The sequence below is a fragment of the Pristis pectinata genome, chromosome 6 (genome assembly GCF_009764475.1).
Source record: "Pristis pectinata isolate sPriPec2 chromosome 6, sPriPec2.1.pri, whole genome shotgun sequence".
Classification (NCBI taxonomy): Eukaryota; Metazoa; Chordata; class Chondrichthyes; order Rhinopristiformes; family Pristidae; genus Pristis; species Pristis pectinata.
This window is the reverse complement of record NC_067410.1, coordinates 114,210,634-114,226,489: the sequence shown is the minus strand read 5'-3', so window position 1 is coordinate 114,226,489 and position 15,856 is coordinate 114,210,634. Positions and strand designations below refer to the sequence as shown.

The 15,856-nt window shown below is 42.2% G+C and overlaps 1 protein-coding gene across 2 annotated transcripts in view; it reads left to right on the top strand.

Annotated features, from left to right (window-relative positions):
• Positions 1-1,807: 1,807 nt before the first annotated feature.
• tp63 (tumor protein p63) overlaps positions 1,808-15,856 on the top strand; it is a 91,762-nt gene continuing 77,713 nt past the window's right edge. For both annotated transcript variants that reach the window (XM_052017328.1, XM_052017327.1), the window contains exon 1: positions 1,808-1,949. In XM_052017328.1, the coding sequence (XP_051873288.1) occupies positions 1,908-1,949 (42 nt within the window). In that variant the 5' untranslated portion in view covers positions 1,808-1,907. The remainder of the gene's footprint in view (positions 1,950-15,856) is intronic.

The following is a 15,856-nucleotide window of genomic DNA, read 5'->3' as shown; positions in this document are numbered from 1 at the left end:
TGTACTGTGTTCCCTGCTCTCCTGTTCTGTCCGCATGCAGCTCAGCAACATAGCTAAGTTCGGGAATTAGCATCACCGTGGCCTTCCACTCCATGGTTCAGCATGTTTCCGACATCTGCCCCTTTTTTCACTCTATCCTGGATTATCTAGACTCAGTTTCTTTTGAAATCCATGTAGCAGCTTAACTTGTATTTATGGAGTAAGTTTAAATTTTAACAGGCAGAAACTACAGTCAGATAGAATAGTGTAGGTTGCAGAGCTAGGGACCAATTCAAACTGGTGACTTACAGTGTCTGAGGATGAAAATCTGTTTTCAAAATGCTGGTCATAGAATGATAGTCATGGAGTAATACAGCATGGAAACAAGCCCTTCAGCCCAACTTGTCTATGCCAACCAAGATGCGCATCTAAGCTAGTCCATTTGCCGGTTTTGTCCATATCCTTCTGAACTTTTCCTATCCATGTACTTATCCAAGTATCTTTTAAATCTCATTATTGTATCTGCTTCAACTACTTTCTCTGAGCTTGTTCCACATACACACCACCCTCTGCATGAAGAAGTTGCCCCTCAGCTCTCTATTGAATCTTTCACCTCTCACCTTAAACCTGTGCCCTCTAGTTTTTGGTTCCCCTTCACTGGGAAAAGGGCTGCTGTGTAAGAAAGAAGTTTAAGATAAGATAAAATAAGATATCTTTATTAGTCACGTGTACTTCGAAACACACAATGAAATACATCTTTTGCGTAGAGTGTTCTCGGGGCAGCCCACAAGTGTCGCCACACTACCAGCGCCAACAAAGCATGCCCACAACTTCCTAACCCTTACGTCTTTGGAATGTGGGAGGAAACCAGAGCACCCGGAGAAAACCCATGCAGAGACGGGGAGAACGTACAAATTCCTTACAGACAGCGGCTGGAATTGAACCCAGGTCGCTGGCTCTGTAATAGCGCTACGCTAACCGCTACACTACTGTGCCACCCATTTTAATTTGAATTAAAATGGAAAATGTCAATTATATCTAAGCAACTTCACTGTGGTTAGCATGCTTATAAGTTCTTACAGTTGAAGAAGATAATGCATTGAAGGGGTTAATATACACATTACCCCATGCTGATCAGTTTCAGTTAGGGAATTGCTGGTTTAAGTGACTCGAAGTTCTTGCAAGCGTCTTTAGCTTTTTTGCTTGACTGTGTGACCATAGCTGTACACCTGAATGTTACTCCTTAATTGAGTCTTATCCACGTTACAGCTCAAACCAGGTTTACAATAAGTATCTCAAGAGCAAGCTTCAGTAAATGTACTAAGTGCCTGGAGTAGGGCAGAGAGCAGAGGTCATTGTGCTGTTATTGTTGTGTCAATTAGCTGGTTGATTGTACAGAAGCGGGAAGTGAGGCGGGAAGGAACACTGCTACAAAGTAGGCAGCTGTGATTTTGCTAATAACAACTGCTTTTATTTTCAAATGTCTCCTCCATTAATCAACCCCCCCACCCCCCCCCCCGCCCCCATCTTCAAACTTTTTATATAAGATAGTGAAACACCCTAAAACCACTTTGGTAATAAGTTGCAGTAATGTTTAATATTCATGAAGGAAAAGGGAAAGTTTGGGAAGAGTAGGAAGTAAGGAATATAATAATGGGGGAGAGGCTGACATGTAGATTAGCTGCTGGAGAATTCCATTGGTGTTGAGTTTAAAAGTTTCAGGTGGAAGTTTGGGAAAGATTGGCTGGCAGCTGGTGTGGAGGTCCCACCCCTTTGTACTTTACCTGTTCAACCAGGTCTGGATATAAGAGAATCTGCTTTAAAAACACACACACTCACTCAATCTGAAGTAAAAGCCCCACCATACACATAGCACAAATCTGGAGCCAGGAGACGGCACAGCTGTGCTCATCAACAGAGCTGCGAGCATGCTGTACTTAGAGAATGCAGCCCAGTCACAGTATAGTGAGGTAAGTAGATCAAGATGTATGCAAAACTCACATCCACTGCTACAGGATCTCTGTTCAGATTGGATCTCAGTATGATTTATTGATGGAAGGTTACCCTTCATAACGGCCACCTTGGAGTAAAGTTTCCAAGCTCTGCATTGCAATTGATTTAAATTAGTGACCTTCTAAATAGATTACACAGTAATATTTAAATAATTTAACTGATAGCTGGTTTTAGATTAAATCTCAGCTGTCACTTTGAAAACTTCACCCAAGTTCAAGATTAGCTACTATTAGAAATGACAGCTTTACAGATTGCTAGAGTTAGTTCATTTATTGAAGCAACTTTATCAAACCTTGATCTAGTTGAGAGAATTTGATGAGTAGTTTTGAATATTGTGATTGTATTGGGGTTAACATTAAAAGTCTCAAACTTTGATGTAGCTTCTAGCCTTTGTATCATGGCTAGTGAAGAACTTGACTTTTCTGTTGGAAACTTCGGACCGATGTCATTGTCTTGAAGAATTTTGTTTAACTGCTAATACATTTTGTGATGGCAGGTAATGGATTGAAGTGTGTCCAAAATTCTGTGGTGTACAACACAGGCTGATTTTTCTGAACTGTGCTGTCAGTAACTCATTAACTCATACAAAACTGTTCAAGGTGTGCATCGGATCTCCCAAGGTAGTCCAGGTGAACAGGCTGAAAATTTGCAAATGTGTGCAGCAAGGGAAGTGAGCTGGAAGTGTCCGGTGTTGAGGGAAAAGTGACATGTGAAAGTATGGGTTGGTGGGTTAATGTTTTAATAATGCAGGAGCCTTAGTCAAATCCTGATCTTTGGAAAGATAAACTGTCTTCCTCAAATGAAGCAAAACAAAATGCCAGATTTCCCAAATCACTGTGAGCAGTCAAGTTGTGTTCAGTTGCAAAAGGCAGTCTCAAAATAAAATGTTCACGTTCTGGGACTGTTTATTTGAAGCTCAACCACTACTCATTTTAAACAGGTTTTTAGGGATGAGTGGAACATTTTGATATAAATTTGTGCGCCCTTTCTGCAAGTATTGATCCCTGATATTCTTTCATTGCCTGTACTTGATTCTCTCATTCTCTTGAAGTATACAGGCTTTAGAATTGATTTGTCAAGTCTGTATGGGGAGGTACAGTCAATGGTAATCTAGCAGAAAGTATTTACTCAGATTCATAATACAGCCATTTACTTAGTGGGGACATAACTACTGATGTGTTATACCCTTCTTAAGTGCCTGATGTTTAAAGGTGATAATGAGAACTCACTGAGGTTCATAATCATGTTTCTACAACAGCAAATAAGAGTACCAATTCTGGGAAACTGATGAAGAGTCCTCGAGTTAACAACTGTGATTCATAAATCCCAACCTTACTCTGCAGCTTTTGAAGGTTATGTGCATAATTTATTGATAATTCAAAGTCATTATTGCACATTGAATTGCCAAATTATTAAATAATTTGAATCGTGAAGAAAGTGACACCAAAATGGGAATTTGGTGCTTAAAAAAAAATTCAGTTTGAGTTTTGTCTACAACTTCAATTCTGAAATTTTGCAAAGCTCTTCCATTACTGAAAGGGTTAAATATGTGAGGGAAAACTTGCCTGCAGGATCTTATGCATTCTCTAACTGATGTGAGGAAGGTTTGCACTGTCATTGGGAAGCTTCTCCAAGTAACAATCCTCCGAGGCTTGGCAAAGTTTCTGGAACAAATATGGGCAAGGACATATAAGTGAACTTAAAATCAGCAAACAGTCTAAATAAAATATTGGCAAAATAATGTATGCAGCTATTGGATGTAGAAGCACTTCAGATGAAGTTCCTCAGCATTGCATGAATTCCTGAACCAAGGTGACTGAGACCAGAGCTTGTCTGCCTCCAATTTCTAAGAGATCAGTTTTGCACCATTAAATGTGCAACTTAGATTATCTTTTACAAAGAGCCTCAGACTGTAAATTAAATGATTTATTCATTCTTGACAAGAACAATTGTTTTATTATGAAGTTAATGGCTGCAGGGATCTGCAACCTGCAAGAGATTGATCCAAAGTGAAGACCACTTCGGAGAAACTGCTTCAATCAGTTTAAATAACATATCCAACAATTTTAGATGAAACATGCAGACAGAAGTAACGATACCATGTACTCACTTGTTGGTGGAATGTCAGTAACGCTTCTTTACTGGTTATTTTGACATTATCTGTATATTTTGTGTAGGTCTGGGGAGTAAGTTACCGCATGGAGTCTCTGAGCATTTGGGGCCTGCTTGCTCTGATGTGCTCTGCATTTCCAGCACATTGGCAGTTACAGACTATTTTGATCTTCAACTGAGAGGGATCGAGTATTCTGCCTAATTGCAGTGTTCAATCAGGCTAAAGAGAACAAAGTTAAACCCTTACCCAGGCTACATGTTGCTGCTCTTTAATGTTGATCAAAGCACTGTCATAGTCTAGAGAAGTAATTTATGGGGGTTAATAATTCCCCACCTGTCCAGTGTCTCCAATAGTCCTTATGGGAATGCAGTGCAAAGGTTATCAGCCCTTATGGCAATTCTAAATCGAGCACGGTGCAAAACCAGGTCCTTTCATAAAATACATTGAGAATTCTGGGTGTAGTGACCCTATTATTGAAAATTGTTGTATGAAGTTGTTTTTCAATTTGCTTTAGAAATGACTGTGATGGATTGCGGGGTGGGGTTGGCAATGTCATGTAGGGATTAGGTGACCATGGAGGAAAGAGGGCAGATTGAACCTATTAAGAGTAAAAGGGTAACTAGGGAGAGAGTAGGTGCCCATCAGCATCAGTGTGGTAATCTATGTGTGAAGTCACAGGAAATGTGTGAGGGTTTAACTGAATACTTCTTGTCTGTATTTACCATGGAGGAGGACACGGAAACTAGCGAGTTCAAGGGAGGGAAACAGTAATATCCTGGAGCATATCAACGTTACGAAGGAGGGGGTGTTGGAGGTTTTGACTAAGTATATCCTAGGATATTGTTGGAGCCAAGGGAGGAGATTGCTGGGGTGCTGGCAGAGATTTTTGTATCTTGGTTAGCCACAAGTGAGATACTGGAAGACTGGAGGGTGGCTAATGTTATGCCTTTATTTAAGAAGGGCAACAGGGATAAGCCAGGGAACTACAGGCCAGTCAGCCTTGTGTCCGTTGTGGGAAAGATATTGGAAGGGGTTCTGAGTGACAGATTTATTTGCATTTGGAAAGGCAAAGATTGATTAGGGATAGTCAGCATGGCTTTGTGCGTTGGAAATCATGTCTCATGAATTTGACTGAGTTTTTTTTGAAGAGGTGGCCAAGAGGATTGACTAGGGCAGAGCGGTAGGTGTTGTCGACATAAACTTTAGCAAACTCCTGCGTGGTAAGCTGGTCTGGAAAGTTAGAACCCATGGGATCCAGTGTGAGCTAGCCAACTGGTTACAAAATTGGCTTGCTGGTAGGAGGCAGATGGTGGTAGTGGAAGTTTATTTTTTAGATTGGAGGTCTGTGACTAGTGATGTGCTGCAGTGATCAGTACTGGGTCCAGTGTTGTTCATCATATATGTTAATGAACTGGATGAGAATGTAGGTGGCATGATTAGTTAACTTGCAAATGACACCAAATTTGCTGGTATAGTGGACAGTGGTCTAAGGTTACAACAGGATATAGATCATCTGGGAAAGTGGGAAAGGGAATGGCAGATGGAATTTAACGGGCAAGTGCAAAGTGATGCATTTTGAGAAGTTAAACCAGGGCAGGACTTGCACAGTGAATGGTAGAGTCCTGTTGTAGAGCAGAGAGACCTAGGTGTACAAGTACATTGTTTGCTGAAAGTGGCAATACGGGTAGACATGGTGAAGAAGGTGTATTGCATGCTTGCCTTCGTCAGTTGGGGTACTGAGTATAAGAGTTGGGACATAGAACATTACAGCACAGTACAGGCCCTTCGGCCCACAATGTTGTGCCAACATTTTATTATCTACAGTATCTAACCCTTCCCTCCCACATAGCCCTCCATTTTTCTATCATTCGTGTGTCTATCTAAGAGTTTCTTAAATGTCCCTAATGTATCTGCCCCCACAACCTCTGTCAGCAGTGCATTCCACGTACCCACTACTCTCTGTGTAAAAAAAAACTTACCCCTGACATCCCCCTTATATCTTATGCCCACTCGTGTTAGCCATTGTTGCCCTGGGAAAAAGTCTCTGACTCTGCTCGATCCGTGCCTCTTATCATCTTGTATACTATCAAGTCGCCTCTCATCCTCCTCCTCTCCAAAGAGAAAAGCCATCGTGTTACAGTTGTACATATTGTTGGTTAGGCTGCACTTGGAGTATTGTGTACAGTTCTGGTCACCATGTTACTAGAAAGGATGTGATTAAGCTAGAGAGGGTGCAGAAAGGATTCATAAGGATTCTGCTGGGACTGTAGTGCTTGAATTATAAGGAGATATTGGATAGGCTTGGTCTGTTTTCCCTGGAGCATAGGAATCTTAGGGGTAATTTAATAGAGGTTTATAAAAATATGAGGAGCATAGATGGGCTAGATTACCAGAGGCCATTTCCCGTGGTAGGAGAGTCTAAAACTAGATTATATAGGTTTAATTGAGAGGGAGGACATTTAAAGGGGATCTGAGGGGTAAATTTTTAATTGGTGTCTGGAGTGAGCTGCCAGAGGTGGTGGTGGAGGCAGGAGCAGTAACAACATTTAAGAGGCATCTGGACTGGTACTCAAATAGAGAAACATGGAATTACTGCAGGCAAGTAGGGTTAGTATAGATACGATGGTCAGCATAGACATGGAAGAGAGGAGGGACCTGTTTCTACGCTATACAACTCTATGACCCACATCACTTAGTGTACTGCCTGTGTGATCCACATCTCAGAACAAAAAATGGAAAAATAATACCTTAGAAGATATATTTCTGATGGTGGCACTTTTGTTTTGAGAGGTGTGGCTCTCAAAATCTCTGAGTTCTTGGACAGCGTACCTAAAGCTTCTGAAAGAAACTTGAGTTTACGAACTACCCTTTGCATCCCTTTTATGATGTCCCAAAGCACTTTACAATTCTGAAGTATAATCACTATAGTATTTAAGACAATCAAGAGTTTGCCACAAAAGGCAATGTGATATTCACCTACTTATTTGTGATGTTGAGAGGTAAATGCTTTCCCAGAACACTGGGATAAAGTCTTCATTGAAATATCAGTGCTGTGAAATCTTTTACTTGCACCAGAAAAAGCAAATGAGACCTTGGTTTAAAATCTCATCTGATAGATGGCACCGTCTACACTGTAGCACTCCCTTAGTAATGCATAGGAATGTCAGTCTAGGTTTTTCTATTCAAGTCTCTAGATTCTGGCTTGGACCTGGAAGAATTCAAAGTGATACAACAGAACCACTTTGCATATGATTGCAACAAAGATAATGGACCAAAACTTACTAAAAATTATGTTTTGAATCAGAGAATATAATTGGAAATGATTGTTGCTGTACTTAATATTCCAAAACCTTGACATTGGAGTAGATCGGATGCTGTGAAGGCTCCTTTAGTGATTGAAGCTTTGGCATCCTGTCAGATTAAAACTTAACTTACTGTTTTCTTAGCATTCATCCAATCTCGGAAACCTCGTGCTACCAAGAAGGTAGATAAGATATTTATTTATTAGTCACATCTACATTGAAGCACACAACAAAATGTGTCTTTTTACATAACTGAGAATGTGCTGGGGGCAGCCCACAAGTGTCGCCACTCTTCTGGCATCAACATAGCATGCCCACAACTCCTAACCTGTACGTTTTTTTAGAATGCGGGAGGAAACTGGAGCACCCAGAGGAAGGCCATGCAGATACACGGGGAGAACATACAAACTCCCTACAGACAGCGGCGGGAATTGAACCTGGGTCGCTGGTGCTATAGTAGCGTTACGCTAACCACTACACTACTGTGCCGCCTGGATACAGCAAAGGCTACAGGACCTGACAACATCCTGGCTATACCACTGAAGACCTGAGCTTCATGGCCAAGCTGTTCCAGTGCAGTTCAATACTGGCACCTTTCTGACAATAGGCATGACCTTTTCACCAAAAGCATGACAAATCCAATCCTGTTAATTACCTCCCAATCAGTCTCCTCTCAGTTATCAGCAAGGTGATGGAGGTGGGAAGGTGTCATTGCTGATGGTTGCAGTAACCTGGTCTCTGATGCAGTTTTGGTTTTGCAAAGGCTAGTCAGCTCCAGACTTCATCACATCCTTGATCCAAACGTGGACCAAGGAACTAAATTCCAGAGGCGAGAGTAGAATGACTGCCCTTGACATCACCGAGTGCTTTCTGATGTAATCTTAGACCAAGTGTGTTCAAAGGCATTATTATCACTGTGTCCACCACCTAAAATTTAATGGGACCAGTGACAAATATTGTGGCTACGAGAGCAGTCAGAAGTGACTTGCCTCCTGGCTTACCAAAGCCCATCCACAATCTATGAGGCACAGTGAAGAGTGTAATGGACTGCTCACCATTTGCCTGGATGAGCCCAACCCCAGCAACTCTCAAGAAGCTCAACACCATCAAGAACAAACTAGTCCACTTGATTGATACCTATCCACTGCTCTAAAGATTAATTCCCTCCATCAGCACACAGTACTGCATTCTGTACCTACTACAAAAAGCTGTGCAGTCATTCGTCCAGGCTACTTCAACAGCACTTCCAAATCTGAGGCTTCTATTACCAAGAAGCACAGGGCTTCAGGCAGATAGAAACACAACCACCAACCCCAAGTGTTCCCCTCCAAGTGGCACACCATTCTGACTCAGAAATACAGCACTGTTCCTTCATTGCTGCTGTGTCTAAGTTCTTGAATCCATCCCCCCACCCAAGACCCACACAAACAGCACTGTGGGAGTACCTTCATCAGAAAGACTGCAGTGGTTCAAGAAGGGTGCTTACCACCACCTTCTCGAGGGCAATTAGGAATGGGCAGGCACGGTAGTGTAGCGGTTAGCGTAACGCTATTACAGCACCAGTGACCTGTGTTCAATTCCGGCCACTGTCCGTAAGGAGTTTGTACGTTCTCCCCGTGTCTGCATGGGTTTCCTCCGGGTGCTCCGGTTTCCTCCCATGTTCCAAAGACGTACCGGTTAGGAAGTTGTGGGCATGCTATGTTGGCACTGGAAGCATAGCGACACTTGCAGGCTGCCCCCAGAACACTCTACGCAAAAGGTGCATTTCACTGTGTGTTTCGATGTACATGTGACTAATAAAGATATCTTATCTAAATGCTGGCCTTGGCAACCCCAATCCTGTGAATTACAAATTTTTGTGCAGTACTTTATCAACTGCCTTTTGAAAATCCAGATGCACTCTATCCACTGGTTCCCTTTCACCTATCTTGCTAGTTATATACACAAGAAAACTTAATTTGTCAAACACTATTTCCTTTTAATAAAACCACGTGGACTCTGTCTAGTAATATTATGATTTTCTGAATGCTTTGTTACCACTTCTAATGAAAATCAAAAAGCTGCATATTCTGGAAATCTGAAAATAGGAACAGAAAATGCTGGAAACACTTAGCAGGTCAAGCATCTGGGCAAAGAAAAATATTGGTAAATTGGTTTATTATTGATACATGTACTGAGGTACAGTGGAAAAACTTGTCTTGCATACCGTCCATACAGATCACTTCATTACAGTGCATTGAGTTAGTACAAGGTAAAACAATAACAGAATGCAGAATAAAGTGTTACAGTTACAGAGAAAGTGCACTGCAGGCAGACAATAAGATGCAAGGTCACAGCAAGGTAGATTGTGAGATCAAGAGTCCATCTTATTGTACTGGGGAACCATTCAATATAACAGTGGGATAGAAGCTGTCCTTGAGCCTAGTGGTACCTGTACTGGAAACACTCAGTCCTGACAAAGGTTCAGGCAGCACCTGTGGAAGGAAATGAATAGTTGACGTTTTGGGTTGAGACCCTTCATTTGGACTTGGACAGCATCTAAGAAGTAAATTTTTTCACCCAAAGAGTAGTTGGTATCTGGGATGAGCTGCCAGAGGAAGTGGTGGAGGCAGGAACAGTAACAACATTTAAGAAACATCTGGGCAGGTACACGAATGGGGCAGGGCACAGAGGGATATGCAATTTAATGCAGGCGTGGAATTCATATAGATGAGCGTGATGGTCAGCATAGAGCAGTGGGTTGAAAGGCTGGTTTCTGTGCTTTAACACTCAAATGAATGGATGCTACAATGATGGGAGAGGGATGTGCCCAGTGGATTAGAGGGAGGTGAAACAGGCTGAGGAAAAGCAACGGTGCCTACTCAAGGCCTGTGTTTTATGTGAGGGGAGGGGCATGGATACCCTTCAGAGCTACAGGTGCTCCTGGCAGGTGTTTCCAGGGAGGTATCTGTAAGGAAAAGCACATTCTGAATTCTACACTATGTAGAGGCAGCAGTGTCGGAAAATGGCTGAGCCAATTCTGTCTGCTCCAGCAGACTGTATGCTTTAATTGAAATACTTTTAGGCTTGGGCTGTTAGGGCAGCAAGAAGTGTAGACAGAGTCCATGGAGGGGAGGCTGGTTTCTGTGATGTGCTGGGCTGTGTCCACACCTCTCTGCAGTTTCTTGTGGTTACAGGCAGAGCAGTTACCATACCAAGCTGTGATGAATCCAGGTATGAATATTGAATTCTCCCACTTTAGGTCTTTTTCCTAGCCCCTTTTTTGTCACTCTTCCTTCTTTCCTTTGACCCATCCTCGGGTGGATCTGCTCTCCTCACACCTGCCTATCACTATCTCTTGCCTGTATCTACCTACCTGTGCCCACCCCACCTCCCCTCTTTTGTCCACCTATCACTGCTCTGCTTTTCCCTCCAATATATTGGGTTTCCCCTTTTCCTATCTTCAGTCCTGAAGAAGGGTCCTGACCCGAAACGTTGACCGCCTGCTTTTCTCCGCGGATGCTGCCTGGCCTGCTGAGTTCCTCCAGCATCATCGTGTTTTTCATGCATCCAGATAGGATACTTTCTATGTGCATCGATAAAAATTGTCAAAGGGGACATGCCAAATTTCTTTAGCCTCCTGAGGAATTAGAAGTGCTGCTGAGCTTTCTTGGCCATGGCATCTGTGTGGTTGAACTAGGACAGGCAATTGGTGATGTTCACTCCTGGGAAATTTGAATCTCTCAACTCTCTCAATCTCAGAGCCATTGACATGAACAGGAACTTGTACACCGCCTTCTTCCTGAAGTCAATGACCAGTTTTTTTGGTTTAGCTGACATTGAGGTGCTGATTGTTGTCATGTTGCTCAGCTCTCTGTCTCCTTCCTGTACTCGGGACTCATCGTTATTTGAGATACGACCCACTGCAGTGGTAAGGGGGCTGAGGATGCAGCCTTGTGGGGCACCAGTGCTGAGAATAATCATGCTGGAAATGTTGCTGCCTATCCTTACTGATTGCGGTCTGTTGGTCAGGAAGTCAAGGATCCAGTTGCAAAAGGGACTTGTTGAGTCCCAGGTCTTGGAGTTTGGAGATGAGTTTGCTTAGAATTATAGTATTGAAGGCAGAGCTGTAGTCAATAAACAATAGTCTAACGTAGGTGTCTTTACTGTCCAGATGCTCCGGAGATGAGTGCGGGGCCAGGGAGATGGCATCCGCTGTAGACCTGTTTCGGCGGTAGGGGTATTGCATGGGTTAAGGTTGTCTGGGGCCTTTAATAACATTGAGATAATTTGGTTAGAAACTTCATAAGAAAAGTAAAAGTTTAGAAAAATATATACTTGGCAACCTAGTGGCCTTGGCCATAATCCTGCTGGCTGTCCATGGGAATCCCCAGGATGACCCAAATTCCTTAAAAGCAGTGGTCTCTGATGTTATTGGGCATTTATTGGGGTTGCATATATTACCTTCAAGCATGAGCAACTGATGCTTGTATTCAAAAGGATTAGGAACAACTGGCTTAAACTCCAGTTTCTCCAGAACTTCTGCGAAGTATATTGTCATCTTTTGTGAAAATAAATAGTTTTTTGTTTAATGCTTTAGCTATAATTGCCAGATAGACACATTCACTGGACACCAAATCCAGACTAAAATCTGGCAATTTTATTTGACTTTTCTGCCGCTGAGTGTTTCTACATTCTTACTTCAGAAGCCTTCAATCTTGGAGAAGTTGTTTTATTCATAAAGCCTTGTTTCACTCCTGGTGGTATGTGTGATGGTAATCCATGTGAATGTATGCAGGGGTGCCTGGTTTGGTTACTGCATTCTTTTGTCAATATGAATCTAAGACCTAAGGTTTGTATCCAGCTGATCTGAGAAAACTTGCACAATCATTGCTAGTGTCAATACTCGTGTCATTAATAGTTACACAGTAGACACAAGAGATTCTGCAGATGCTGGAATCTGGAGCAATACACACAACATGCTGGAGGAACTCAGCAGATAGCATCTACAAAGGGAAATAAACAGTTGATGTTTTGGGTCAAGACCCTTCATCACTACTGGAAAGGAAGAGAGCAGAAGCCAGAATAAAAAGGTGGCAGGGAGGGGGAGGAGCACGTCGACTGTTTATTTCCCTCTATAGAGGCTGCCTGACCTGCTGTTCCTCTAGCGTTTTGTGTGGATTATACTGTAGGTGTTAGGCCTCTGGACAGTGTTGTAGAAGTCGAGGGGTACAGAGTGTGATGAAGAAGGTGTTTGACATGCCTTCACTGGTCGGGGCAATGAGTACAGGAATTGGGACGTCATGTTATAACTGTACAAGTCATTGGTGAGAACATATTCGGAATATTGTGTGCAGTTCTGGTCGCCCAGCAATAGGAAGGATGTCATTAAGCTGGAAAGGATGAAGAAAAGTTTCACGAGGGTATTATCGGGACTGGAAGGATTGAGTTATAAGGAGATATAGGACCAGAGGGCACAGCCTCAGAATAGAAGGACATCCCTTTAGAACGGAGATGAGGAGGAATTTCTTTAGCCAGAGGGTGGTGAATATGTGGAATTCATTGCCACAAACGGCTGTGGAGGCCAAGTCATTGGGTATATTTAAAGTGGAGGTTGATAGGTTCCTGATTAGTAAAGGTTACAGGGAAAAAGCAGAAGAATGGTTCGAGAGGGAAGAATAAATCAGCCATGATCGAATGGCAGAGCAGACTCGATGGGCCGAATGGCTTAATTCTGCTCCTATGTCTTATGGTTTTACGGAGATGCTGGATAAACTTGGACGTTTTTTCCCTGGAGCAAAGGAGGCTGAGGGGTAACCTTATATAGAATCATGAGAGGCAGAGATAAGGTGGATGGTCACAGTCTTTTTCCCACATTAGGGCATAGATTTAAGGTGAGAAGGGAAAGATTTAAAGGGGACCTGAGGGGAAACTTTTCGCACACAGAGGGTGGTGGGTATGTGGAACGAGCTGCCGGAGGAATGGTAGAGGCAGGTACAATTACAGTGTTTAAAAGACATTTAGACAGTTACATGGATAGAAAAGCTTTAGTGGGATATGATCGAACGCAGGCAAATGGGACTGGCTGAGATAGACGTCTTGATCAGAATGGAGGAGTTGGGCCGAAGGACCTTTTCTGTGCTGTATAACTCTATGACTCTATCATGGATCTTTTGAGGGCACATCCCTGGAGACAGTTCCCGTCTTTAGTCTGTGGGGAGGTTGGCACATGTGGCAAGGGAGGGTAGGGGTAGGATTTGATGTCACTGTGAACTTAATCCTGCAAAGTTGTTACTCCTGTAGGAAAAGACTCTGTTCAAACTGAGGAAACTCCAAATTGGTATATGTTGAATGATCCCTTCGGGATCCTGCTCTTCACTTAAAGGAAAGTGTGTGACTGGTGTGTATAACTTCATTCATCATTCTGATCAACTTATGGGGTCCATCTTGAAACCTCTTCCCTTTTACCTGGTAACAAAAAAATAATTGATTATTGTGACTGAATACCTGAAAACTCCATGCTGTCTGTGCTGCCCTATGGCTTGTTATAATTCATGTTTTAATGGAGCTGCAAATTTGATGACTTTAGGGACATCTTCATTGGGGGAGCGGTGCCTTATCCCAAGTAAAGTCTTATTCCGAGAGAATAATCATTCAAGTAATTGCCAGACTATCATTCCCCTCTAATTTCCTTGTTTGAAGCACTGCAGATGGACAGTCAGTATAATTGCTTGCCTCATTGATGGCTCTCTACCCTCAAACACTCTGAAAACATAGCTGTAGATTGCTGTAAAGTTAAGTCCAGAATGTATGTATGATGCTAATGATTTCCTAATTGCACCCTGCCTGTAGTTCTGACATACAGTGATCTGTGACTACTACTTAGTAAATGCTTACTGTTGGCTAGATCTGAAAAATTTTGGAAAAACCAAATGCTGTAGTGGTCTCCTTTCCAAAATTCCAGATTAGAGAGAGGGCTTGATATTTAAGGTGAAAGTCAAAAGAGATTCACAACTATACTACACCCATGTCTGAAACTAGTTGATACCAGACATGACATCAAGATTTAAATATACTTTGTATGTCACTGAGATGATATTGTGATAGAGAAGAGGCTGTGAATGAGGGAGGAAGGAGCAGGAAATATCTGAGGAACTTCACCAGGTTATTTGACAACCTGTAAATCGGGTTAGATTCTCTTCTGTTGCATTCAGTGTAGTATTTTACTTACTAACGTAACATGGTAAAACTGACCTACTTGATAAGTTGCGGGCAGAATCCCACCTGTGGCATTAATCATGGTGGGCTGACATGGTGAATTACCAAGTACTAATGATCCCTAAATAATCTGTTTTTATTTACAATTTGTGGCATTACTAGTAATAATAGTGTTTCTTGCCATCCCAAATTTACCTTGTGAGCTAAGTGTTTCGAGTGTAATCTATTCAGACCATCATTCTTCAAATATAAGTTTCTGGTCTGTCCAATAGGCAGATTGTTCTGGGCATTATAAAATTCTCAGTATTCAAATCTGTCCAAGTCCCTGCCCTTCGCTATCATTGTAATCTCTTTAGTGTCCCTGAATCTAAACATTTGCCATTGGCAGCTGTGCTGTCTGCTCTTGAAGCGCTGGGCTCTGGAATTCCTTCCCCAAATCTCTCCCTTTAAGATACATCTAATAATCTACCTCCTATTTCCCCAATTTCAGCTCTATTGATAACATTCCTGTGAAACACCTTGTGGCAATTTACCCTGCTAAGGTGCTGTATATGAAATATTATTATTGTGTCAATATTTATTCCCCAACAGTATTTTGAAAAGATCAGTGGTCATTGCTGTGTATGGGAGCTTGCTGCACCCAAATTGGCTGCTGTATTTCCTAGATTATAGTTGTGAGTTTGCTTTGGCTGTGCAGAGCATTGGAAAAGCCTGAGTTTGCAAAGGCATTCTGTTAGTGCAAGTTTTAGACAGTTGGTGTGTTATTAGCCTTGCAGCCCTTCATTTGCCTGTCTACTTGAAGATTGTGCTGAGTGTTGGACCATGTGATCTGCAGGATTGGTTCCCTGGCATCATGAAATGCATGGAGAATCTCATCCTCCATTTTGTTTCAATGATTATAGTTAATTTTTAATTCTAGCTTTTCAAATATTCAGGCATTCTTTGCACAGTCTCTGTGTTTGACCTTTAAGGAGGTTCTTTTTTTGTTTTGCTTTTATAATCCTAGGTGTAAGAAGTAAAATGATTCATGGGGACAGGTGGTTGGGCTGAAAAATGATTATTCAGCCTGAGGCCACCCTGTTGACTAAGTCTGTTTCATAGGCTAAAATGACTGAGTGTTCCACTTCATTTCATGTTGTGCTCATACTTTTTCTTTGGCTGTTTTTACTTGGGAGTGTACAGTCAGGGCATACAACTGATTGGTGAGACTTGTGTTTCTTGTAAACCAGTTGTGGCTTTGAGGAAAACAGAA